The 26,416-nt window shown below is 40.5% G+C and overlaps 2 protein-coding genes across 7 annotated transcripts in view; one reads left to right on the top strand and one right to left on the bottom strand.

Annotated features, from left to right (window-relative positions):
* LNX2 (ligand of numb-protein X 2) overlaps positions 1-21,710 on the bottom strand; it is an 81,320-nt gene extending 59,610 nt beyond the window's left edge. Inside the window, exon 1 of the mRNA XM_004458519.5 lies at positions 21,527-21,710. The gene's annotated coding sequence lies outside the window, so the exon portion shown is untranslated. The remainder of the gene's footprint in view (positions 1-21,526) is intronic.
* Positions 21,711-21,851: 141 nt separating this feature from the next.
* POLR1D (RNA polymerase I and III subunit D) overlaps positions 21,852-26,416 on the top strand; it is a 55,097-nt gene continuing 50,532 nt past the window's right edge. The window contains exons 1-3 of one of the 6 annotated variants that reach the window (XR_011645789.1): positions 21,852-21,991; positions 22,342-22,984; positions 23,396-24,031. Coding sequence is in view for 5 of the 6 variants with exons in the window: in XM_071208173.1 (XP_071064274.1) it covers positions 22,959-22,984; positions 23,889-24,264 (402 nt within the window). In the remaining variant the exon portion in view is untranslated. Of the gene's footprint in view, positions 21,992-22,341; positions 22,985-23,395; positions 24,458-26,416 lie in introns of those variants that run through there. The other 5 variants (XM_071208173.1, XM_004458521.5, XM_071208174.1 and 2 more) reach the window with 5 other exon arrangements.

Genomic DNA, 26,416 nt, shown 5'->3' with positions numbered 1-26,416 from the left:
AAAATTTCATGAAGTTTCTGAATGCGACCTTAATGCATAAAAGGATCTATAAACCAATATTTTGGCCATGCTTATAGCTTTTTCCTCCTGGGTCTTTAAGATACAGTTCTTAAAAAGAGTCTTTATGTTTCTTTATCGCAACAACACACACAAAAAACATCTGCTACTATCTTGCAAATTCATGCCTCAAGATATAAGATCTCCTGTGTTTTTTCTTGCCAAGGGCACTGGGATATACAACCAACTTTGGGTATAACTGCCTCTGCCCCTAGCTATTAGCTTCCTCAATGCCAAATGAATTTATGGTCCTAATAAGAAAAGTTATGCTACAGACAATATAATTTTGTCTTAACAATGTAAAGATCAATTAATAATCCACATTTACAAAGCAATTGCAAGGAAAATAAATAAATAATAGGCAATAAAAACTAAAACAACAAAGGTTCCTGGTAGAAACAGAATAGCACATACCCTATAGCAATTCTTTTTGCTTTCCAGCAAACTAACTGAGAGAATCTTAAAAAGGTAATGAAAAAAAATGAACAACTTTCTCCCAACTTTTACACTTTGGATTTCAGACTCAAAAAACATTTATCTATTTAAATGTGTGGGTCTTGGTTAACAATGGCAGGTAACATCAAGGAGTATTACAGCAATGCTGATGACATTCTTTTGGATATTGTTTGAAGAAAACTTAAGAGTAAACCACATTATCTTGTTTTCCCCCCTATCAGTTAACTAGCACAATACTTAACCATCAGGTATATGAATTTAGCACCAGGAAATTCATGGATTCATTCAACAAGTACTTGTTGATCACATGCTGTGTGCCAGGCACTGTGCTAAGGGACAGGATAACTAGGGAGAGTTAGCCAGACCCAGTCCCCACCCTCACAGAGCTTAGTCTAGGACAAAGATTTTAATTAGCCAACCACACAAGAAAATGATAAGAGCACATTACACATTATTAGCAAACCATATAACAAGATTCAAAGTAAGCGTCCCTGAGGGTATAATGTTTTAGCTGAGATTCAAGGTATCAGGAAGGTCAAAAAAAAACTGCAAGAAAGCCCATCAGAAAGCATGGGGACAAACTAGGAACTCTGAAGGCTTAAGATCAATTTCACAAAGTGCTATGGACAGCACAGACTAGATATTTCAATGAGGATGAAAAGCATGTAAAACAGGAGTAAAGTAATCCCTTCCCTCAAAGAATATATAATCTAACCAGCAGACAACCAGCATACAAGCGAAGTACATGTGACACAGAGACATGTAAGTACAACTATTGAAAAATATAGCCATCAAAACCCTAGAATTGTACCATACTATCTCTGATGATTTGACTTGGGTCATGTACCTATCCTGAACCAATCGCTGTAGCCAGGGACATGCAGTGCTTTAATGGGCCAGACCTGGATTACTTCTGAAACAAAGTATTGAGTCAACTTCACCAGAAGCACATAGACTAAAGTAGAGAACGGGTGGTGCCCCAAAAAGGAAATCAGAAGCTCTGGATGGAAGGTGAATGGATGGGAAACACCAGACAAACAAACAAACAAACTAACAAAAACAAACAACCCCAAAGGTTACTACTTTAACTTCTCTTTCTCAATGTCCATTTCTCATTTATGTAGCAGTATATTGATCTAATATGTTACAGAGCAGTCCACTGATTTCTCAGGTATTGATCCTAGGTCATAAATGCCTATTTAAAGTTAATCATGCAATTGGCTCATTTTCACCAAAGTGTATTACCTTACTGTTTTATACCTATTTGAACAACCTGGAAGTGTCTTAAAGTTCATTTCCACTGAATTAACTATTTCTTCATCACTTCTCACTATTTCACTATGTTACTGCATGCCAGACATCATACTATTTGCCTTACAAGCATTATTGTTCTAAATTAATTAACTAATTATTTATTTATTTTGAGGTACCAGGGCCGGAGATTGAACCCAGGACCTCTTATGAAGGAAGCTGGTGCTCAACCACTGAGCCATGTCAGCTTACCTAAGGTGGTTTTTTTGTTTGCTTATTGGTTGTTTCTGTTTTTAGGATGCACCAGGGACCAAGTCCAGGACCTCCCACGAGGGAAGCAGGCGTTCAACCACTTGAGCCGTATCAGCTCCACTACAAGCATTATTTTATTTAATCTTGCCAATAAAACCAAAGAAGTAGCTGCCATCACCATTTTACAGATGAGGAAAACAAGATTCAGAAGGTTAAACAATTAGTTTGTAAGTGTCTAAGGTTGGATTCCAACTCTTATCCATCTAATTCCTAAATCCATGTTCAGTGAAATTAGGAAAAGTTTACTGTTTCCTTCCTCTTCTCCATCATTAATGAAAAACATTACATGAGCAACATGCAGCTACAATCCCAGAGAAGCCACATGATTTAAAACAGTCTATCTGAAGACATTGCCATTTAGCACTACTTTTTGTAAAAAAAAAAAAAAAAAGAAAAGAAAAAGAAAAACTGTGATGACAGTTCCAAAGAAAGATAATTGTACAAATGAGCTAGAATGATACTTCTCTGTACTATGACTCCTCAAATAAAGCTATGATTGAGTACAATTCTCAGACAGTCACAAGGTCACATATTAAGTCAGGATAAAGATCACTGAAGCAAAAAGAAACAAAATAAAGGTTTTTTTTTTCTTTAAATTTACTTATTTCTCTCCCCTTCTCTCCCCATCCCCGCCCCTGCCACCGCCCCAGTTGTCTGTTCTCTGTGTCTATTTGCTGCATTTTCTTTTGTCCATTTCTGTTGTTGTCAGCAACATGGGAATCTGTGTTTCTTTTGGTTGCGTCATCTTGTTGTGTCAGCTCTCTGTGTGTAGGGCACCATTTCTGGGCAGGCTGCACTTTCTTTTGCGCTGGCGGCTCTCCTTACGGGGCGCAATCCTTGCGCATGGGGCTCCCCTATGCAGGGGACACCCCTGCGTGGCACGGCACTCCTTGCGCGCATCAGCACTGTGCATGGGCCAGCTCCACACGGGTCAAGGAGGCCCGGGGTTTCAACCGCGGACCTCCCATGTGGTAGACGGACGCCCTAACCACTGGGCCAAGTCCGTATAAAAACAAATGTTTTTGAGATTCATCTATTATGATGTATATTAGTAGCTTGTTTCTTTTCATTGTTTCATAGTATTACATTTGTATCATACACTTACTGATGGACAACTGGGTTGTTTCCAGTTTCTGGCGATTATGAATAAAAGCTGCTATGAGCATTCATGTACAAGTCTTTCTATGAATATATGTTTTCATATCTTTTGGATAAACACCCATGAGTGGAAGGATTGTGTCACAGGGTAGGTATATATTGAGTTTTTTAAGAAATTGCCAGGTAATTCTCAAAGTGGTTATACCATTTTACATCCCAAACAAGAATGTGTAAGTTCTGGTTGCTCCAAATCCTTGCCAATATTTGGTGGTGTTGGTCTTTTTAATTTTAGCCATTATGCCGGATGTACATCAATTACTTTTGAGTTGACTCTATTTATAAGAAAAGTATTATGACACACAAATAACTGAGAGGTACACAAAATAAAGGGCACCAATATGGGAAAATCACAATATTATAAATTTTTATATATAACCTTTATATAAACTGTTTTCTACTTCTAAGTTAAAACTATACTTTCATTTAGTGTCTTAGTAAACACTGTCAAATTTCAGCAACGTTACTTACGAAACTAATGTCATAATACTAACTTCCTGTTTATTTCTTACTATTTGATAGCATCAACAATAAAGGCTCACTTCATCAGCAATTTAGATTAATACATGTGCTGGAAAACATTTGTTAAAGAGAATACTTCAAAGTCTCAGTTTTAAATCTACTTCCTGTTTTCTACACTAAAAGAATTTCGTCACCTTTCTCAACATAATTCTGTTTGGCAATTGCAGGTAATGTTTTTCAACTAAGTTCTGGGGGACAAGAATAGCACCAGATGACTCCTCTTATAATAAAAACAAAATTGCATTATGGTATAATTGTATATTCTGGATTAGTCTGTAAAAGTAGCACAATTGTCCTAGAAGCAAAAGCAAATCACTGTTTGGATATATCATAACCATTTTCAACAGAATACGCTTATATAATCTATGCCATTACAAACTCAGAGGAAGTATACAATTTATTAAACAGCCATTTGCTGATGGCAAAGACATACTAACAATAGTAGCTTACAAAACGCACTAGCAGAGCTTGGATAAAGAATTTCAGAAATGACCAGTCCCTCTTCTTACATACTCTCTTGCTACTTGTTCATAATAGACCGAGAGGCAGACAGTCTTTACATAGCTTTTAAAATTTTCCTTCTCTCCAGAATGCCAGAAAGGAAGCATTTTAAGAAATGCTAGTCCAATGTCATGCTAGCCCAAGGTCATGACACCTTACAATGATAAACTTTAACATAGTGAAAAAATGACTATAACTAAACAATCTACCCATTCAAAAGCAGATGTCTAACAGCCATGCAAGTACCACTCCACAGAGCACTGATTTTTGTTTTCTGAAATGTTTCCCCTATTAAAAATGTATGTTTATGTAAACAAACCATAGGTGCAGACAACACCTGTTTTCCCCACCCGGTGCAGTGGTATAGTCTCAGGAGGAGCAAGCGGCACCTGAGAAGCTGCATCAGGGCAGATGAGCTCAGCCGCCACTCCAGGCAAATGCTCTTCAGCTAATCAGCAGTTCACCAGGCCACATGAAATTGAAAGCATTCTGCAAAAATAACTGTCTTGTCAACTTTGAGCTCTCTTTCTGTCTTTAAGTTCTTGTTCTGGGTAAGAGTTTTGATCCGTAAAGGTTGCAAAAAGTGTGTAATAGTGCTGGAAAAGAAGGCTTAAGTATCTCTCGAATTTCAAATGAAAGCTTTACTATCCAGACTGTTCAAAGAAACAGAGTTGGTAAAGGACAGCAGGTAAGGAAGGGGAGTAAAGTCCTTTGACACTATAAAGGGCATGATAAATTTCAATCATAAATTTTATTACAGATTAGGAAGACTGTCCAACAACCATGAATAGTACCAATGGACAGAGCTATGGTATATAGCTGGTAGAAAGGATTACATATGATTTTTTTCTTTCCCTGGCTTTTCTAATTTCCAGATTTTCTATAAATACCTATTACCAAATATTCTATCATTTAAGTATTTATATAATTAAAAAAATGAAAAATACTTATTCCACAAATTAAACTTAAAAAAAATAGAAAAGAAATGAAATCTAAGGCTCAAAGGGGCAATACAAAGAACACCTCAGCTAAGATGGTAATCACTCTGTAGCAACCCACTTTCTTATGCTTGTTCCTCAATTACCATCTTCTGTTGAAATTTAGTGGGAGGAAAAACACTCCCTTATTCACAAATTATTGTGGAATTATACAAAATAAGTATATAGATCCACGCAGGTAAAAACATCTCACTAGATAAATAGTAGCACAAGAAGAGTTTCAGAAAACAAAGTAAAATCAGAGTCCCTGCTGATAGACCATTACAAAATTAAGGCCTGTTCAGGTGCCAGTCTCTGTAACAAAGAAGCAATGCCCCTTCAACCCCCCTACCCTCTCAAATAGTCTACCACTTGATCTCTAAGACCACTAACCAAAATTAAACATAAAAGAAGGTGAAGCAATATATAAAGAATAAAACTCTTCCTTTTTCTAGATTCAAATGATAGACTAGATGAGAGAGAGAGAAAGAAAGATCACAACAAGCAACCAGCTTTTCCCTCTCAGGTCTTACAGACCGAGACCACGGTTTCTAATAAAATCATCAGCTTCATTAAAATGAAAACAATCTGCATGCCCTATGGATTTTTTTTCCAAGTCCCCTCATTATGAATCCAAGAACATGATTGTGCTCTTCTATGCTTGGAACCTACCTCTTCAATCATCTATGTGGTTTAACCCAAAAGGACCCTTAAAGTCTTTTTCAGCAAGGAAGAAAGTGATTACAATTCTATTAAAACTTAATCTTTTCCTAGAAGCAGACTAGTATAGCAAAAAAGGAAGGATGGTTTTTAGAGCAAGTAAGTCTAACATGTTTTAACTGAATTCAAGGAAAAGACTGTCCTCCCCTTCTTAGAAGAAAAAGATGGATACAACCATGCTTTTCAAAATGAAAGCTATTCCAAAAGTACCTACTACAAATACTAATAGTGTAAAGGTACAATATGCAGAACTGATGAACAATGTAAAATCTCCAAGCCATTACCAACTAGCAAGCAGACTTGATAGGCAAGTAATTTTTAATTCGGCACAATTTGTACTAGCATATTCCCTAATAATCAAGTTTTTAGGCAAAAATAAAGTGGATCCAAATAGATATTCTTCCAATTCTTCCATGGTTGCACTATTATTTGCTAGATCAAAAGAATCTAATATTGGGAAACGGATTTGGCCCAATGGTTAGGGCATCCGCCTACCACATGGGAGGTCCAAGGTTCAAACCCAGGGCCTCCTTGACCCGTGTGGAGCTGGCCCACGTGCAGTGCTGATACGTGCAAGGAGTGTCGTACCACGCAGGGGTGTCCCCCATGTAGGGGAGTCCAAAGCGCAAGGATAGCCGCCCTGTGTGTAAAAAGTGCAGCCTGCTCAGGAATGGTGCCGCACACACAGACAGCTGACGCAGCAAGATGACACAGCAAAAACGAGACACAGATTCCGGGTGCCACGTACAAGAATACAAGTGGACACAGAAGAACAGACAGTGAATGGACACATAGAGCAGACAACTGGGGGGGGGGAGGGGAAATATATAAAAAATAAATCTTAAAAAAAAAAAAAAGAACCTAGTACATGTCCCATTTTCTTGTAAGTTATTATAAAGATCCCTATATATATACTTATACATACATACACACATACATACATACATACATACACACACTTTTGTCCTTAGAATTGACCAAGGACCCCGTACATGGGAAAGCAGGTGCTCAACCACTGAACTACAACTTCTCCCCAATGAGAGTTGGTTTCTTCATTTGATTTGTTTTTTTTTAGGAGGTACCAGAGTTAGAACCCAGGACTTCACCCATGGGAAGCAGGCACTCAAACACTTAAGCTATATCCATTCCCCTAAATATATTTTTATTTTGTTCCACATTTCCTTTAAAAAAGAGTAAGGAACAGGTTCATGATTTAGTTTTTTAAAAAAACACAACTATGTTCAAGTAATCATTTACTTCATAAATAATCATACCTAACAGAGACAACGTCTGCATGGTAATATTAACATTTCCTCCAAGAGGAAAACACTTTTTTCCCCAGGTAATATAATTCACATGAGATTAGCAAACAAAACGTGACAAAGTTAAATTTTAAAAAAGACTAGCAAATTAAAATGAATTCTGAGCTAACATAAATCCGGGCATAAAGCAGTATGTTTGTTTTTTTGTTTTGTTTTGTTTTTATTTCTCTCCCCTTCCCCGCCTCCCCCTCAGTTGTCTGCTCTGTGTCCATTCGCTGTGTGTTCTTCTGTGACTGCTTCTATCCTTATCAGTGGCACCGGGAATCTGTGTCTCTTTTTGTTGCGTCATCTTGTTGTGTCAGCTCTCCGTGTGTGCAGCACCATTCTTGTGCAGGCTGCACTTTCTTTCATGCTGGGCAGCTCTCCTTACAGGGTGCACTCCTTGCATGTGGGGCTCCCCTACGTGAGGGACACCCCTGCGTTGCAGGGCACTCCTTGTGTGCATCAGCACTGCGCATGGGCTAGCTCCACACTGGTCAAGGAGGCCCCGGGTTTGAACCACAGACCTCCCGTGTGGTAGGTGGATGCCCTATCTATTGGGCCAAGTCTGCTTCCCAGCAGCAGTATGTTTTTTAAAAGTTATTTTTAAAATACAGAGATATATGTTGAGTTTATATACACAAAATACATACAGAAGGATATAGATAAAACTTCAAATATTAGTCAACTATGGGGAAAATGGGTGGCCGGGAGAAGGGTGGAAGTGAGACTGTTTTTCATTAAATATATATTTGCACAGATTGATTTTTATGTGTTCAGGAGTATATTCTGTAGGAACAAGGGTACACGCACAAAGGAAATTTATAAAACAAACAAAAAACTGAAGTAGAAAGCAGCCAAGCTTGGTTCTTATATTAAAAGTAAAAACCAAAACAAAAAATCCTAGAGATTTCATGTCATGGTAAGGAATCAAAATGCCAAACTCTTAATCAAGTCACATCTGATATTTATATTATGATTATTCATGGCGGTACTGTTAGAATGACAGTTTTAAAGATTATTCCAAGTAGAAGGTAATGTGATCAAAGCTAATCTATACATTCCTTCCCTTCTAAGGTCTTTAAAATGTTAAAATTTATGAGTGATTTAATAAATCAAGATGTCCATGTTAAAAATAAAAACAACTTTATGGATCACTAACAACGAAGGACAATGACCAAGACAATGCTTTTTCTTCACTGCTATATCTCTGGGTTTCAAAAATGAATAAATAAAACATGAGTCTAAATATTAAGATCATTTTTATCTGTAAAGTTATTTCATACCATAAAAACATAGAAAGGCAGTTATTACTACATGTAGGAAAGTTTTCACCAGACACATACATAGCTTAAAGCAACTCTATTCAAACTCACTGAAATGTCCAGTGTTGTAACACATTTCTGAGAATCAATTTAAAATACAGTTGTAATCACATCATCATAGATATAGACAAATTTGTGTTTTCTTGTATTTATATCTACCACTGAAGCTTCAGGGAAATCTGCTTACACTTTCTTTGTTTCTAAAAATGCACTACAACGTCAACTGATGAGTCATGGGTCACACTCCATATTCTTCTGTACCAAAGAAAGGAGGTCACAGAAGTCTTACACATCGATTGCAAAGACCATCTAAGCTAAACCTCAAACCAAGCCTTCTTTAGAAGGTGGTACAGCTGAGAGCATTTTGAGGAGGTATGAGAAACTTCAAATCAAACTGGAAATCCCACAAGCATTGATAAAAATCATTTTCCCTCTCTCCTCCCTCCCCCTGCCCCCAGTCGCTGGCAGGGTTTTGTTTTTTCCTGATGTAGACCATTTAAATATTAAGTACCCTTGCAAGACTAACAAGTTGATATACTGGCAGGTACAAACTCAAGTATGTAACAAATTTCAACAAATTCCCAGTTTTATGAAAGCCAAAATTATCTGGGATATGGTTTTCTAGACACCTTTCTTCTCTTAATTCCTTCCTACTTTTTGCTATTTAGCTATTTCATTGAGTAGGAGCAACTCTAGGAGATGGTAGGAAAGAACAGGAAGCAAAATTACAGTTATCTGTTTCTTTTGGGCAGTATTAAGTTCTCCTGGTGAGGACGACAAGCTAATAGCTGAAAGGAAATGTGGCTACCAACTATAAATTTTAGTAATCAGTATAACAGATCATTGAGATGGAACCACATTATCTTGTCTTATTTTCATCCTAGAATGTCAGTGTCTGAAATGACCTTTCTCATTAATCTGATAACCTGTCTGTTGTCTATCTCTCCTCCTGCAGGAGCAAGTGTGCATGCATAAGAACAGGAACTCCATAAGAACAGAAACTACCCTTGTGTTACTGCTATATTCTCAACATCTAGAACAGGACAGAGTACATAATAAGAGTCAAGAAATATCCATTGGCGGAGGTGGAGATATATAATCATGTATTTAGCTGTCTTAGGACCTGTACAATCATAAAAATGTTCATATTTGTTTTCACTTGAGACTGTTCTTTACCTCTAATTTATAGTAATTACTAACTTTATCTTGCCTTTCAACGAGACTATGTTCAAGTCTTATCTAAATATACTGGTAGCAAAACACAGTGATTGTAATGAAATTGTAATTTGACTAGACTTAATTTCTGAGAACTTCTATAATTCATTTTCCTGGCCCAAATAGCTAATATAGTACACAGCACAGAGTAAATACTAGAGTATTTGTTGAACAAATGAATCATTTTAAAAGAATTCTAACTAGGGGGTTATTAGTAATTTTCATTTTCTTGGTATATTTTAGCATTCCCTAAGTTTTCTATATTAAGCATTAATTCATCTATGATTTAAAAGTATACAGTATGATTGTAATATTCTTGCATGTTAAAGATGTACTGTGTTAATAGAGGAGTATGGAGAAAAAATATACCAAATGCATGCTATAGTCTACAGTTAGTAGTAACAGTCTGATGATATTATCTCATAATCTGTAACAAATGTTCCACAACAATGTAGTGTGTTAGTGGAGGGATGTTTTCGGGAATTCCATACATGTTCATGATTTGTAAGTTCACAACCTCTATAATAAAAATATATTTTAAAAATTAAATTAAAATATAAAAAATATAAAAGAAAAAGAAAATCACATGCACCCCTACGCCCAAAGGCAAATACAATAGACGTACTTACTGCTTGCTTCCCCGGAGTTATGAATTTAAAAATATGCTTTGAAATGGAGATATTATTACTTTTAAATTGAATCAGAAATGTTTCTTTTAAGAATATTACAATTTAGCTTCCAGGAAGATATCCTTCTACAAATTCTAATATACTTAGAGAGCAATCAATGCCTTTGCTTTTTATTTCAGGATAATTTTTTTTTTTGAAAGACTTAAATAACCAAAAGAGAAATTCCTTATGGAGACATAAAGACTTCTATATTATGAATAAGTGATTTAAGAACTACTGTTGGTCTATTTTGCTTTTTACCTGTCTATAGTAAACCCAAATGATAGAATAAGGAAATTCAGTCACATTTAGAAAGACTGAAGTCAAAACAGAACAATTTGATAACAAGTAAACATTTTGTTAGGAAGAAAGCTAATACTGTATACATTATGTGAAAATTCACATTGATGTTTAAGAGTACTCAGATTTTACCATCCTTCTGTATTTTAAAAAATGGATTAAAAATAGTAATATTCTTTCTGTAATTAGCTATCATACCCCATTTTTAAAAAAATGATAAACTATCTCAGACTCACAAAAAAAATCCTGAAAGCTTTCTCAATGTTATTATATTCCTTCAAAAGCAGAAAAGTCATTCAAATGTGCTAACAAATTTACTCCATATACCTGAGAAAAGAATAGGTCAAAGGTCCAGATGAATTATTTCTATTTTTAACAGAATGTGAAATTAGTCTATTGAAGTATCAATTAATGTATCATCTATAATGAAAGCACAAATCCTAAAGTTAGAGAAATTAATGAGGTTAATAAATATTTCACATGGGAGATAATTGCTGTGGATACTTCTGAAATCTTTAAAGAGTCCTGACTGATCTAAAAAGTCATGCATAAATATGTAATGCATTTGGTCAATAGCTATTGCATTATATATTTAGTAGCAAAAACCTAGGACATAGCTATATTCCACTCTCATATCTGACTTCTTCCCAGGCATTTTATTATTTAACTTCAGCTAAACCTAGAGTACTGATTGTTTCCATATTAGTGTCTTAAAATAGAAACAAAAAGGATAGAGAAAGTCAAACTATTAAGCACCATTTGAGAAATGTGTCCTAACCCAATCACTGACAAATGAAAAATTCTGTATTAGATTTAAAAAACTGTGATATTCTCTTATTTCAACAAGCAAGATTTAATATGTTCAAAATATTTTATGTATAAGTCTTTAATGCAAAATCAAATATTTAACCTTATACCCATGATTTTTAAAACAATAGCGAAGTAAGAAGAATTTGCTTTAACCTCAAGTAGCACTTATGTGATATTTATGAAAATCTAAACTATGGAAGATGGCAACTATTCAGCATGACACATATTTCAATTTTAAAAATCAGAGTTTATCTACTTGAAATAGATCCACAGTTAACCATAATAATGAAAGAAAGAAAAACACTCAATACTTGTATTACTCGCCTATTTAGAGAGATTCTGCTGCAACTTATTTTGATTAAAATCTTTTTAAATCTAAAAAAAAAAAAAAATCAAGAAAGACCTTGGGAAAGAGAATAAAGCAATGGAACCCTAGAACGCATAAAGAAGCATAATGGCAATCAGCCACAAAGGAGACTTTCACCTTCAACCTACACCAGAAAACACAGCAATGGGAATGAGTAAGGTTCATAAAGGTGTTTAAAACTTTTACTAGTCAGTGAGTGGAAATCAATACCAGGAATCAGACAGAATCAAAACACATTTTCAGATACAGAAAGCAAAGTAAATATAGCAATCATATTAAATTTAATCATCCAATTCATGTCAACAATGTCACACCTATATTTACTATATTGCTAGGAAAAAAAATATTCTATGAGTATTAAGCACTCCACTATGACACCTTGATTTTTGGTTTATAAGTGTAAGAAATTATTCCTAAGTTTTTAGTAATGTTCCTACCATGCTCTACCCACTATGACCATGTCTCTATGTACAAATTTCTCTTATTTCCCAAGGAACTTTTTTTAATAATCAAAGACTGCTTTCATTTTCTCTCCATAGTCCCTACTTAAAGAAACTTCCAAGGCCCTTTTCAAATTGTTTGCTCCCACAATTCTAAGTCACAGTGGGAGCTGTGGGCCCCCTGCCCTCCGTCCCTCGCCTGCCTTCTGACAAAATTACTTGGATCAAGAGCAGACCTCTGATCAAACTGAGTCAAGATGCTTCTTCTGAGAATCGGCGTTGGGACCAGTCTCCAGTTTGTTTCTCAGGAGTTCTTCAACTGGAAGGTTACATAAAGCCTATGTAGCCATGTTTTGAATACTGAACTCCAGAAACAGAGAACGCTGGTTTGAAAAAAAGTAGAGTATGGCATGCAGAGAGAAGGAGAGAAATTGCAATCGGATTACAATTTCCCCAGAGAAAGGAATTGTAATGAAATTTATTTCTTGGAAAAAATGTTATTGAAATTGACCGAAGATACAGAAAACCTTAAATAACTAATAACCATGAATGAAACTGAAAAATTGTTCCCCAAATTACCTTACAGAAAGGCACAGGGCCTAAAAAGCTTCTTCCATACCTTTAATGAACAGATAATTCCAGAGTATGGGGTGAAAAAAACCAGAAAGTTCGCAAGTCATTTTATAAAGGCAGTAGAGCCTGCCAGAAAACCTGACAAAGTTATAGTTTACTCTTACTTGATAAAGTGTACACAAAGGTGTTGGTTGGGGTAGGAGGTGGGGTGAGGTATGGAAATTCTGCACAGTATGCCTGATTGTTTTGTAAGCTCACAACTTCTCTAATAAAAAAAAACAAACACATATATATATAAATCTAAATACACACTAGCAAACAAAATCCAGCTATATCATTAAAAGAATTGCAGTGAAAGAGCAGAATTTATACCAGGAATTCAAAGTGTAAAACATTAGGAAATCTATTACTAAAACCCACATCACATTAACACCTAAAAGGAGAAATACCATTATGATAAATGTCCATGAATGATAAAAATTCATTAGATATTATTTATCATATTGAGAAAGTATCCATCTACTACTATCTTGATAGAATTTCTTATAAAGAGTAGTTATTTCATTTTAATCTCAAGCCAATAGTATTTTTTAAAAATCAGGAATACAAACAAACCTGTCTAATATTAGCATTATTACTTTGCCCATGCAATAGAAAGGTCTAAGAGGTAAACCAATAAAAAGGAGAAAATTATTTGTAGGTTATATGATTGCCCTCCTAAAAAACTAAAGAGAATTTGTTGAAACGCATAGAACTAATAATTCTTTAGAGTAGCCATTACAACATCCACCGTAAACTTCCAATTTGTCCTGGATACTGTTCCCATTCTGTTAGCTCAAAAACCTCCTCAACAATGGTGCTTAACCTGGCATGAGGGTATAAGAACGGAAGAAATAGAGGACTTTCTGGAGGGGACAGCAACAAAGCTGACTCTTTAATAACTGCTATAATGGGACTCCTGCAAATGTATAGCCTACAAAAAAGAAAGGCCCTAAAAGGTGGCAGAATTAGTGATGGAGAACAATGGAATCAAGAATGGAGTAATCAAAACAGGAAGAAGAAAACCAGAAGTACTGTGCCATGGAAATCAGAGAAGAAATCTTTTTAAAGGAGGTCAACAGGGTCAAGTTCAATGAAGAAATCCTAAGAATGACAGAAAAGATACTGTTGAATATGTCAATTAGGAGGCCACTTGGCCAAGAGGAAGGGAGAGAAAGCTAGATTGCAGGGACTAAGAAATAAATGAGAAGTGGAAAACTAGAAACAGCAAAATTTAACCCAAAGGTCCCCAGGCTTTTGAAATTTTGCTGGTTCATTAAATCCAAAATATATTTGAGGACACATGGTTTCCAACTTTTAAAATTTGCCATACCTAAGAACAAAACAAATAACTAAAAACCAAAGGAAAAGTTACTATCTCTTCAACATCACTCCATCAAAAAGGACATTTAAACCTGGGGGGAAAAATTCCTTTTCAAGAAAGAATTATTGGCAATGAAAAAGAATATGGTTCTGCCAGATGTTACTGAAAAAAAATTATAAACTAAAATTTTATTTGGCCATATGATGGTATAAATCATTTATTAACATATTAAGAACACAATAGGGAATTTTTATTTGCCAGTACAACAAGAAGTAGAGCCAAAATACAGAATGTCTCCTGACCTGTCAATTCATTGTAAAGTTGGAAACAAAATCCATGATATTTCACTCTATTTGGAATATTCTAGGCCAACTGAGAGCAGGGTGCAGCAAGTCTGTAAGAAAGCAGTCCTGGGTGGTGGCAGGCTACAGGAAGGGCTGTCACCAACCCAGGCAGCCCCAGGTCTGTGATGGAGCCAAGGTTTAGGGACTCCTAATCATTGGAATCAGCAGGTTTGAGAAGGAGTTTAGGAACCTGTATTTTTAGAAGTTCTCCAGATCATCCTGACATTGAGCCACCTTGGAAACCACAGGCCTGTCTTACTTTTTTAGAAGATTAGTTAAAAAGAAAAGGGAAATACAAAACAAAATAGTAACTAGAGGAGAATGTGGGATCAGGGGTGCTCTGTTTGTTTTGTAAGGTTAAAGACTGGAGCGTATTTATAGGCTGATGTGAAATTGCCAGCAGAGGAAAGACCTTAGATATGGAAAAGAGAGTTCTGACAAAGCCATATCCTGAAAAAGCCATATGATATGACAAAGCCATATCCCTTCAGCGGATGGGATCAAGAACAAATGAGTGGAGTAGGTGTAGCTTAGTGGTTCAGTACCTGCTTTGCATGAATGAGTTAAGAGGTCCCAGGTCAATCCCAGGTACCTCCTTTTGAAAAAAAAAAAGAGGAAAAGTTAAACCTCAACAGTTTAAGACTTACAAAGATAAACTGGGAAAGGGAAGGAAAGAAATTTGAGAGAAACGACACCAGATGACCTCAATTTTCTCCATGGGGTGATCAGATTATTTTTGGACTGTTGGAGAGGTGGGGGTTGGATGAAAGGGTTTGTAAACGACAATGGTTTGGAAGGGTCCACGAGGGATGCAGAACAGATTCCTCTATTAGCACTAACACCCCACACAGGATCAGGCCTCTGCCTACTCGCTGGCCTCAACCCAGGCAACGCGGCTCTCCACACCTACCTTCGCCCCTTCCTCAAGCTAGAGTGCATTACCCCTTCTTTACCTATGTGGTATCTACTCATTCAGATCCCTGTCCAAGGACCACTTCCCCAGGAAAGTCTTTCCTGACCCCTCGCTCCCTGCAGACTAGGTAAATTCGCCTTGTTAAAAGCCTAGACCACATCTTCCATTTTGCCCAATGGAAATGTAATGGGAGCTACATGTATAATTTTTCACGTTTTCGTAGGTAGATTTAAAAAAAATAAAAGGAAACAGGTAACTTATTCTTACTAGTTAACCTATGTATCCAAAATACATTTCGACACATAATCAATAAAAAATTGTTAATGAGATATTTTACATTTTTGTACTAAGTCTTCAAAATCTTGTGTGTACCTTGCACTTACTGTAAAGTATATACAATTTACACAAACATTCCAACTGCTCGAAAGCCACACGTGACTCACTGCTGCCACTGGCCAGCACAGCCCTAGGCTATTTCTTCAAAGCACTCACCATAACGGTGTTGATGAATGTCTACCTCCTCTAGGTTGTAAGCTCCATGGGGAAGGAACCATGGTGTTGTTAGCTCAGGAACAGAACACTCAGTAAGTGCCAAATAGGCATTTATTAATGGGCTGTGAGCAACGAGGGGAGGGGGAGGCTTGAGAGGCAATTACCTGCATTTAGAGCCTGGCCATTTAATGGCATTACCAAAGCAGCACAGGAACAGAGGCAGGATTAAGCTGAACGGGAGCTTGTCTGGCAGTAATAGCACAAAAAAAAGTTCACGAGACCTAAGGGTGCTGGGTTCCAAACTGGACAATGAAGACTGCAAGGCCAATGGATAAAGCAGGGTGTGGGAGGTGATTTGGGATGCAGTGATTAGATAGCTGTCTCAGTGAGAAGGAAGATGCTATGATACAAAGAGTAGGCAGGAAAGAGCTAGAATGATTGGCCTGGGGAGTATGATCAGAGAATAGGGAATATGAGTTAAAGATTTCTAATGTGTCCAATCGTGGAAAATGACAGGGTGCCAAATGGATGCTAAAAAGGGGTGGAAGTGAAAGTCACTGGAGTTGAGGAGTCAAGGGTACCTCGGTTACCCTGCTTTGAATGATTAAACCCTAGAATGAATGTCTTGAAAAATTCTAAGTCCAAAAAAGGCAGAAAAAAATTTTATCTTCTACACAGCCTGCTGCTGATCATATAATGTATACTTCAGTATTACAGACGAAATGAAATTTAAAGTCAAAGTTCAAACAGTAAAATGCAGAAAAGAAAAAAGTGGCAATAGTCAATAAAATAATAAAATAAGATATAAGCGAAGGGTTCCGATTTGTTCAATAATTATGTGGTTTAAACAGTATTAGGAGTTTTGATAAAAGGTTAATTTTTAAGTTTAACTTAAAATTGGCATACAAAATTCTGATTTGGGAGCAGGGGGAGGGAGAATAAACATTTCCTGGACTTACTTTGCTTTTATCTATCAGACAGACAGACAAAGCAATAGCAACAGAACCTCTGGAAGTTTTATTACAGAGTATATCTTATTTTACATAATATACAGGTCCTCAAAACTTAGTTGTAAATATATTTTTCAATGGCCCTGATTATACATCTTTGGGCAATCTGCTATTTAAAAGATCTCTAAGATTACTCTTCAGATAAAGAAAATAATTAAAGACTCATTTGTTTTCATTTGAAACCTTTTAAACCTGTTTATAGTATATTACTTGCCTATTGCCTACTTTCCACATTTGTTTCTATTTCTCATTTCTGCTATCCAACGCATTTATAAGAAAAAATAATTTTTCTATTGAGGGATGCAGATTGCAGAATAATCCGAAATCTCGAGGCTGAAAAGAGTAAAAGCATAAACTGAAACCCGGTCTACTATACTGGTTTCTATTTCTTCCACTATTCTTATCAAGTTGAGACTCTGGAGTTTTACTAACCACCAAGAAAGAAAAATTTATGAAGCAACTGCTGTCAGTTTACCTCAGAACAAACTTATATAAATCTGTTCCTCCCTACCACACCCTAGAGCAGTAAAAATAGCTGAATCATAATAGCCATTAATTCTATTACCGCTCCTGTATCTCACTATAAGTACATAGTCCTATGAGACTTTTCCACTGTTTTCTACTTTCTGACAGAAAGTCTAAAACGGATTTTGGTTTTTTATACTTTCAGGCCCTGTATGTAACACGGTTGATTTAGGTCTGGCCAAATCTTCTGGAACTATAATTTTACAAGCAAGACACATATATATATTTTTTTCTTTTTACTACAAACACTGCTTCCTAAGCCTACTGGAGCCTGTGAAATGAGTCTTTTTATTCTTCTAGAAACTTTGTTAGACACAGGATGGTGGGCCTGAAGTGACGTTTGACCATATAAGTGGAGAAATTAAATCGCTCTACATAATAAAATCAAAAGTATAGTAAAATTAAAAAGGGGAAGAGAAGGAAAGAAAGAGGAAGGAGAGTCAGGGAAAGAGCCAACTGGGAATATCCAAGCCTGGAGTTGCTGTGATGAATGTCTAAAATGCATTTTAAGGATAGAAATGTCTACTCAGTTACTCAGTGTTGACACTCTGCCTCCCCCTCCCCCAAATCTTTAAGAAAACTTACTATACTTGCTCCCTTCCCCACCCTACCATCAAATTGCCTTTTTTTTTTTCCAGGAGGTACCTGGGCTTGAACCCAGGACCTAATACATGGAACGGTGGCATTCAACTACTGTGCTACACCTGCTCCCCAATGAGAGTTAGTTTTTTCATTTGTTTTTAGGAGGCACAGGGAATTGAACATGGGACCTTGCATATGGGAAACAGGCACTCAGCCATTTGAGCTACATCCATTCCCCCATCAACTATTCCCCTACCCCCCAGATGGCTCCCTCATCTGTCTGCTTATAGCTTTTGTTTTTTTTTGTCTAGGAGCACCAGAAACCAAACCCTAGACCTCCCATGCGGGAAGCGGGAGCCACTTCTGCTCCCTGCTCTTTTCTTTTTGCACATTATCTTGCTTGATTTTTGTGTTTTTTAAAAGATTTTATTTATGTATTACACACACACACCCCTCCCCTACTGTTTGTGCTTGCTGTCTGCACTTGGTGTCTCTGCATCTACCCAGGATCTCACATGGGGTGGGGGGAGCGCCCAATCATTTTAGCCACCTCTGTTCCCTGCTTATTGTGTCTCCTCCCTGCACTGGCTCACTGTCTGGCTCTTCTTTAAGAGGTACCAGAACTGAAGCCAGGACCTCTCATGTGGGAGGCATGTGCTCAAATGCTTGAGCTACATCCATTCCCCCATTAGCTGTTTTTTTTTTTTCCTATCTGGTTGCATCATCGTCTTTTTGGTGTGCCTCTCCACACCAATCTGGGATACCTTTTTATTTATTTATTTTACCAGGAGGTCCCAAGGATCAAACCTGGGTCCTCCATATGGTAAATAGGAGCTCAACTGCTTGAGCCACAGCTATGTTCCCCATCAACTGTTTTTACCTGCTCCTTCTCATATCCTCCAATGTTCCACTAGCTCACCAATGTTGTCATCACTAAAGGAACAACTAATATTTATTGAGCACTTAGAATGTGCTAAGCACTCAACAACAGCAGTACATAAGTAATTTCGCTTAATCCTCAAACTCTACTAGCCACATACTATGATCATTTCCTAAATTATTAGGAAACCAAAGCTAAATTAGGATAAATCTGGTAGTAAGTGGTAGAATTGGAATTTGAATCCTGTTCTGACTCTACAGCCAGCTTAACAAATACATTCCAATGCCTCAAGCCAAAATAGCCATGAATCCTTCTTTTCTCAATCACATCTAGCCACTTACCAAGTCCAGCCACCTACAACGTCGTAAAGGCCACATCATCCCTACCACCACTGCCTTCATCGAGAATAACAGTGAGCATTTACTAAGTGCCTGCTAGATGCCAAACACTCTTCTAAGCAATGCACATGTTCTATCAAGTTTTATTCCCCAAACCTTATGAGATGAAGAAACTCAGGAACAAAGAAGTTACATGGTTAGTGATAGAGCCAGGATTCAAACCCAGGCAGTCTGAGGCTAGAACCCCTGAGCACTTAACCCCTAGATTATGGCAGCCTCTTTTCTGTCTCCCTCCTGCCCATCTGGACCTTCACCATCCTCCAGACTGCTGCAGCGACATCTTTCTGGAATGTAAATGTTATCATGGCATGCTCCTGCTTAAAGTAATCAGCTCCAAATCACTGACTGGATAAAGTCCAAATTTCTTAATACGGTTGGCAAAACTCTTCATGTTTCTGCTCAAATTGGTTTAATAAATATTTGAGTACTTTCTGCAAGCAAGACAAAGTGCTACATGCTCCTAAATGCATAATACCCCAGCCCCTGACTGCTACTCCAATGCCAGACCTTCAGCCGGACTTATGATAAGCAGATTCTAAAGAGAAGAGCATTTGCAAGTGGCCTACAGGTTGTTGGTCCCTCCACCTAAAACATCTCTAGTAAAATCCCACTCCCAGCGAAGGGTAAGCGATGAGGTGAGGCCTTCCCTGACAAACCACAGGTGGAATTTCCTCCCTCTTTTAAGTTCCTGTAGCACTTAGTTCAAATTATTTTCAGGGACCTAGTGGAATTGTGGTGTATCGCCTTCCAAAGGAGACTAGGAGCAACTTCTGAGCTACAGCCTGGCTTGGCTTCAGTGCCTGATAAGCAGTAGGCGCTCTATTCTTTGACAAATGAATCAACAATGAGAAATTTCAAACTTGAGAAATGGAAAGGAACCAGATACAGAATTAGGAGTGATAGCACACAAGTGGAATGAATTAAAAGTAGTGTTATTCTATTTTGGCCGGATTTGGCCTACATTTTATCTCTATGGGAAAACGCACGTGTGCGACTTGGGCATGGTAAAAAAGCAAAACTTTTTGTTATTCAGGGTCCAACAAATCTTTCACAGGCCAAAAAAGATACAAGATTCCCCCCTCCTTCTTTACCTACTGAAGTATACATTTTTCCAAAAGGGGTTGGGAATGGGAATCAAATCTAGCAAAAATAAGTAATAAAATCAATCTACTGAGATGCGGCTTCATTGGTGCAGCCAAAAGAAAAACCAAAATCTGTTCTGGGAGGAAGGCCAATTTACAAGTAAGTACTGCTGCTGCAAGAATGTGAAATTCAGAAAGTGAAGGCAGTTCCAATAAAGAGCTAACAACTGCTTCCTCCGGCTGCACTGCCTCTCTGCTTTTGACTCAACTTCGTTACTGATTTCTGCGATTTAAAAAGAAAAAAAATCTACACGGTTAAGCTCCGTGCATGAATTTCTTTTCGCTTCCGGCAGGTATAATCTCAAATATAATCCGAGATATCAGAAGAAACACTCCGCGAAAGTCAAAAGTCCTCGGTTTAAACCGTGGCATAAAGCTCTGAAAAAAAAACGAGTGTATGTCCTGACTCCGTGCTTTGTGTACAACTGCTTCCAAATCAAGATCCGTCTTTTGAAATCACCTCGAAGACGTCAAACCTCTCTCCCACCCTCTGCAGCCTTAGGGGGACGGTAAGGGGTCAGGTGACAGGCAACAGGCTGGGCGAGGGTATACTTCTAATAATTCAGTTCTAATAGTCCAGAACACACGATGGGCTGTGGGGGCAGCCGGTGCCACTCTCACTTCCCGACACACACACACACACGAAGTGAAAAACTCGGGCCACCTCCCCGTTCCCCCAAAAAGCAAAGATCAGCAACACCGTGGCCGAAGACCCTGCGCCTGCCCGGCGGCGGCACCGGCGCAGCAAAGCCAGTCTCGCCCCCTTCCTGGAGTGCGCGGGCTCCGCACACCCCGGCCCGAGCGAGACTCGCGGGAGGCGCCGCCGGCGGGGGAGGCTGCGGGGCGCTCCCCGCTCGGCGTCCCGCGCCCCGCCCCCCACACCTGAGGCGGCCCAGGCCCCGCGGGCGGGTCGGTAAAGTTACTCACGGGGAAAGCGCCCGCCCGCCGCGCAGGCTCCCCGCCGAGGGAGCAGGGGGCACCCGGGCTCCGCTCCGCCGCAGTCGCCGCCGCCGATTTCCTGGCGAGCACTAAACTCTGGCCAAGACTTCACTCAACCGCCCCTGCTGCTTTCCCGGGGGCGAGCGGCCAAGCGAGCCGCCCTACCGGACACGCACCTGGGCCAATCGGTGGCGGCGCCGGGCGGGGGAGGGCGGGACCGGCGGCGGCTCCGCCTATCCGGGAGCCCGGGGGGCCGGCTCGGCCCGCCGCACCTCCGGGTTAGAGTGAGCCGCTCGCCGCCGTCCCTCCCCCACCCGCCCCGCAGTCCCCGCCGCCCGCCGGATCTCGCCGCGCCGGGCTCTCCCGGGAAGGTGCACCGGGGAAGGGTCTGCGCGCCCGCGACGCCGGCCCCGGGGCGGGGGGGAACGCGCGGCGCGGGAAGAGGAGCTGGAGGTGTGCTGCGAGAGGGTCAGCCGGGTTAGGACCCGGGCCGCCGGGGTAGCGGGGAGGGCCACGGCAGGTGGCGAAGACGCGCCCCGGAGGGTACGGGTGCGAGCCAGGGGGAGGGCGCGAGCGAGGCCGGTGGCGAAAGGCTGCCGAGGCGGGGCTGGGGCGCCTGGGAACAAAGGTAAGAGGCAGGTTTTGCAGGTGAGGAGGTTTAAGAAGCCCGCAGGGAAGAGAAGGCCAGAGCGGGGGCAGCCGATCTCCAGCAGGAAAGATCCGGGGGGAGAAAGGATAGGGAACAACTGAGCTCTCAAACTCAGGTCCTGCTCCCAAGATAGTGACAGACGCTTGTCCCTTAGCCCTGTCGAGCCCCGGTGATACAAATAAATCCTCGGGTCCTGTGGCGGAATTAACTTCTTCACACACGGCTCCTCCTTTTCTAAGGTGGATGGATCGGTGAGCTTGGCGTGGTCTGTAGAGCCCTTGGGCCCCCTGAGGGCCCTCTTCGGCGTCCCAGGCAAGCCCTGCCGCCCGTCCCCAAGGGCCGGGATTAACCCGCTCCCCCGGGCCTGACCGCGGGCCGCGAGGAGGCCCGACTGGGGGTGGCAGGTAAGGCCCCGCCCCCTTCAGAGCACCTGGGGGAGGGGCCGAGGGCTGAGCTGCGGAGCCCACACCCGCCCGTCCGCGGCTGCCTGCCGCCCCCGCCTCTCAGTGCTCGCCCCCGCCAGCCCCGCGGCCGGGGAGCGTCAGGTGAGCCGCTCCCGCCCGCGCCGTCGCTCGCGCGCGCCGGGGGCGGAGCCTCCTTGCCCCACCCAGCCGCCCGGCCCTGCGGCGCCGCCGCGGCCCCGCCCCCCTCCTTCCGTCCTCGGCTCCTTCCGTCGGCCGTTCCTTCCTTCCTGCCTCGCACGTTGCGAGCTATGGGGCAGAGCCTCCGGGCCGCCAGCGCCACCTGAGGAGTCGGGAAGCCGTCCCCGCAATGGAAGAGGACCAGGAGCTGGAGAGGTAACGGCCGGGGAGGAGGGTGAACAACGGGCGCGCCCCGCGCGGGGCCGGGGCCGGGAAGCAGGGGGTGGGGGGGAGCAGGGCCGGCCCTTGGCGGCGGGCCTGGCGGGGCCGGCCTGACGCGGGGCCGAGAATCGGCAAGGAGGGGTCGAAGCTGACGCCTGGGCGGGGAGGGGGCCGGCTGTGGGGATATGTCTGAGTAGAGACGCGGGTAGGCTAGAAATCAGGGAGGAAAGCCAAAGGTGTAAGACCCGAGGCAAGGCCCGAACTGTCCACCCCCTTAGGACAGCAAGCTTAAAGGAAACGACCATGTGAGATCAGGCACCAGGCCACCGTTCCCTGAGTGGATGGTATTAGTGTCCTCCAGCCCTAAGGCCCTGTACCTAACGTTCACGCTCCTTCTCTCTGCAGATTGTTAATAAAGCCACTGCCTGCTCGACGCTTCTCAGACCTTAACTCCTCCCAGCGCGTCCTTGTTTCTTGCAAGTGAACGCCAGAGCTGGGCCTGCACCTGATAATCTGTAGTCTCTAGTCTGACATTTACACTAAAGCAACCTGTGTTTTCCCATCCCTTTCAACTCTCTCTTAATCCTCCAGCAGGGCCCACCCTATTCTAATCCCTATCCGTTGTGACTCTGCCAGAACTATTTTACCAAATATTTGAGTTTGTGTTTTAAGAAGACTGCCCTTGTGGCCATATGGAAGGAAGGTCAAGTGGAGTAGGGATAAATGAGAGACAATACATGAAATATTGACTGGACGTGGAGGCAGGAAAGTAAGAGGCTAATAGTTCTATGTAATAGGAGTGGACTGGAGTTGTTGCTTTGTGGTATAGTAAATGAAAAACACAAGTTACAAAACAATTTCCAGTATGATCTTATTTTTACAAAAAATGTGTGTGTAGAAAAATAACTGGATTGAAGACCTCAATGGCTGAAGGCGAGAGGAAGACTGCCCTGGAAATGGTCCAGGCGGCTGGAACGGATAGAAACTGTGTGACATTTGTATTGCACGAGGAAGACCATACCCTAGGAAATTCTCTTCGTTATATGATCATGAAGAACCCAGAAGTGGAATTTTGTGGTTATACTACAACCCATCCTTCAGAGAGCAAAATTAATTTGCGTATTCAGACTCGAGGTGATCTGCCAGCTGTTGAGCCATTTCAGAGAGGCCTGAATGAGCTCATGAATGTCTGCCAACATGTGCTTGACAAGTTTGAGGCGAGCATAAAGGACTATAAGGATCAAAAAGCAAGGCGAAATGAGTCTACATTCTAGTCCCTTGTGCAGTATATGCGGGGTGGCAGATATACTGCATCTTACGTGATCATGCAGAGCCCAGAAGTAGAATTTTGTAATCACAGCATGACCTATTCTTCAGAAAACTGCTTCTGTTTACCCAATACGGCTGTTAGATTCCCTGCAAGAAACATTGTATTCCTTTAATAAATTCCCTCTTTTAAAATTTAAACTAGTTTCATTGGTTTCTCTTCATTGCTACCAAAAAATATCCAAGAATAAATGTTTTGATATTTTCCTCTTTTTTCCCTTTTGATTGATCCAATATGGAAAGTATGAGAAAATCAGGGGCTTACACAAAGACTTCGATTATGGGAATGAAAAGGAATATACATTTCATTACTGGTTTGGGGGAGAGGGAGGATGCAATAGAGCATGACCTCAGGCAGATTGGTTAGTTTAAAAAAGAAGGAAAGAAAATGGGGAGGGAAACTTGACTTTTTGCTTCCTAGTTTTTTGTTTTGTTTCAGTGCTTAAGAGAATTTCTTCCTTTGCTAGGTGAGGAATAATTTGAAAGGATTGTGAGAACTCTGATTTTGCGTGGGAGTTTTTGGTTGTATATAGCCCCATCTTTGTGGCAGCATTTATATGATAGATAAAAGTTTACTGACTCAATTTTAGGATCTAATATATTTAATCAGAAATGACCTAAGTAGGTAGAGAGGTTTTCATTGTATTATTGGATAAAATTGAGATGGCTTTTTCTTCTTCCTGAAACACTCTTACTCCATCCATATTCTAGGCCAAAACTGACATGTCAGACTCCCCAGCCATATATGTGGTTTCATTATACCCTGTATTTCTTCATCTTAGCATTTACTGTGCTATTGTTGGTGTATGTATTATCTGTCTTTTCACTGTACTAACTTGCTCATATGATCCCAGTGCTAGTATAATGCCTGACAGGTAGTGGACACTTAGCATAGTAAATACTGGATGAACCATTGCAGGCATGTAGCTTTTCCGTCACTCAAATCAGACCTCTCCTACTTACCTGTGATGGAGCCTGCATTTCCCACAGACCGTCAATTTCTCTAAAGGTATTTCAGTGTTTATTAAGCCCCAGGTATGTACCAGGCCTTGGGGATAAATTAGTAGATGAGATAGATACCGGCTCTGTTTTCATGGAGCATACATTATAATAGGAGTGACATTTTTTTTTTTCAAAGTAATTTTGAGAAAAATATAGGGTCAAGATTGAAAACATGATGGGAATCTGCTTTAGGTATGGAAGTCAGGGAAAGTTGCTTTGAAGTGACCATAAAACTGAAACTACAGGAAGAAGAGGAGCATCCTGGGGCAACAATGTGCAAATGTCCTGAAGTAGGAAACTGGTAGTTTGAAGAATTGAAAGTTTTCAATGTCTAGCATAGTAAGCAAGGAGAAGGGCCTACCCTGTGAATTCGGCAAAAGGAAATGCTGGAATGGTAGGGGATATGGGTTTTAAGTACCTCTGATTACTTTGATTACAATGTGGGGTAATGAATTTTAGAGAGCCCAGAGTAGAATTGGTACAGAATCAGTAGATTTCAGAACAGGATGAGGAAGGTGAGGAAATAGAAAGATGACTCCTACCTACATTTCGGGCTGAATTACTAAATGTGAAAGAATAAAGGTGACATCAGGGTGGGAGGTGGAGAAGGTGAAAAGTTCCTTTTGAAAGTGAAATGCCTGGGCTATCCCAAGTAGAAGGTGTCAGGCAGTTGGGTATGTGCATTTAGAGCTCATGGACAAGATCTAGGCTGGAGATAAAATTTGTGAATCCTCACCATAAAAGTTACTTCAGTCAATAACTATAAAGAGTGACAAAGAAGTTGGCTCAGGGCAACAAAGCCCTGGGCACCCTCAGTTTTTAAAGGGTGGGTAAAAGGCACAACTTAGTGAAGTGGTAGAAGTGGTAGAAAAGTCTAGAGACTTTCAAAGAGGAGAGATAGTGAGTGAGTCCAGTGAAGACACAAACATCAATGGGAGTTAACATCATGGAGATCATTGGGCATGGGCAGCATTAGTTTAGCCCTTAAGAAGAGTAAGCCATGGGAAGCGGACTTGGTGCAAGGGATAGGGTGTCTGTCTACCACATGGGAGGTCCGCGGTTCAAACCCCGGGCCTCCTTGACCCGTGTGGAGCTGGC

The sequence above is a fragment of the Dasypus novemcinctus genome, chromosome 15 (assembly GCF_030445035.2).
Source record: "Dasypus novemcinctus isolate mDasNov1 chromosome 15, mDasNov1.1.hap2, whole genome shotgun sequence".
Lineage (NCBI taxonomy): Eukaryota > Metazoa > Chordata > Mammalia > Cingulata > Dasypodidae > Dasypus > Dasypus novemcinctus.
Note: the sequence above shows the minus strand (reverse complement) of the source record. Positions and strands in the feature narration are given on the sequence as shown.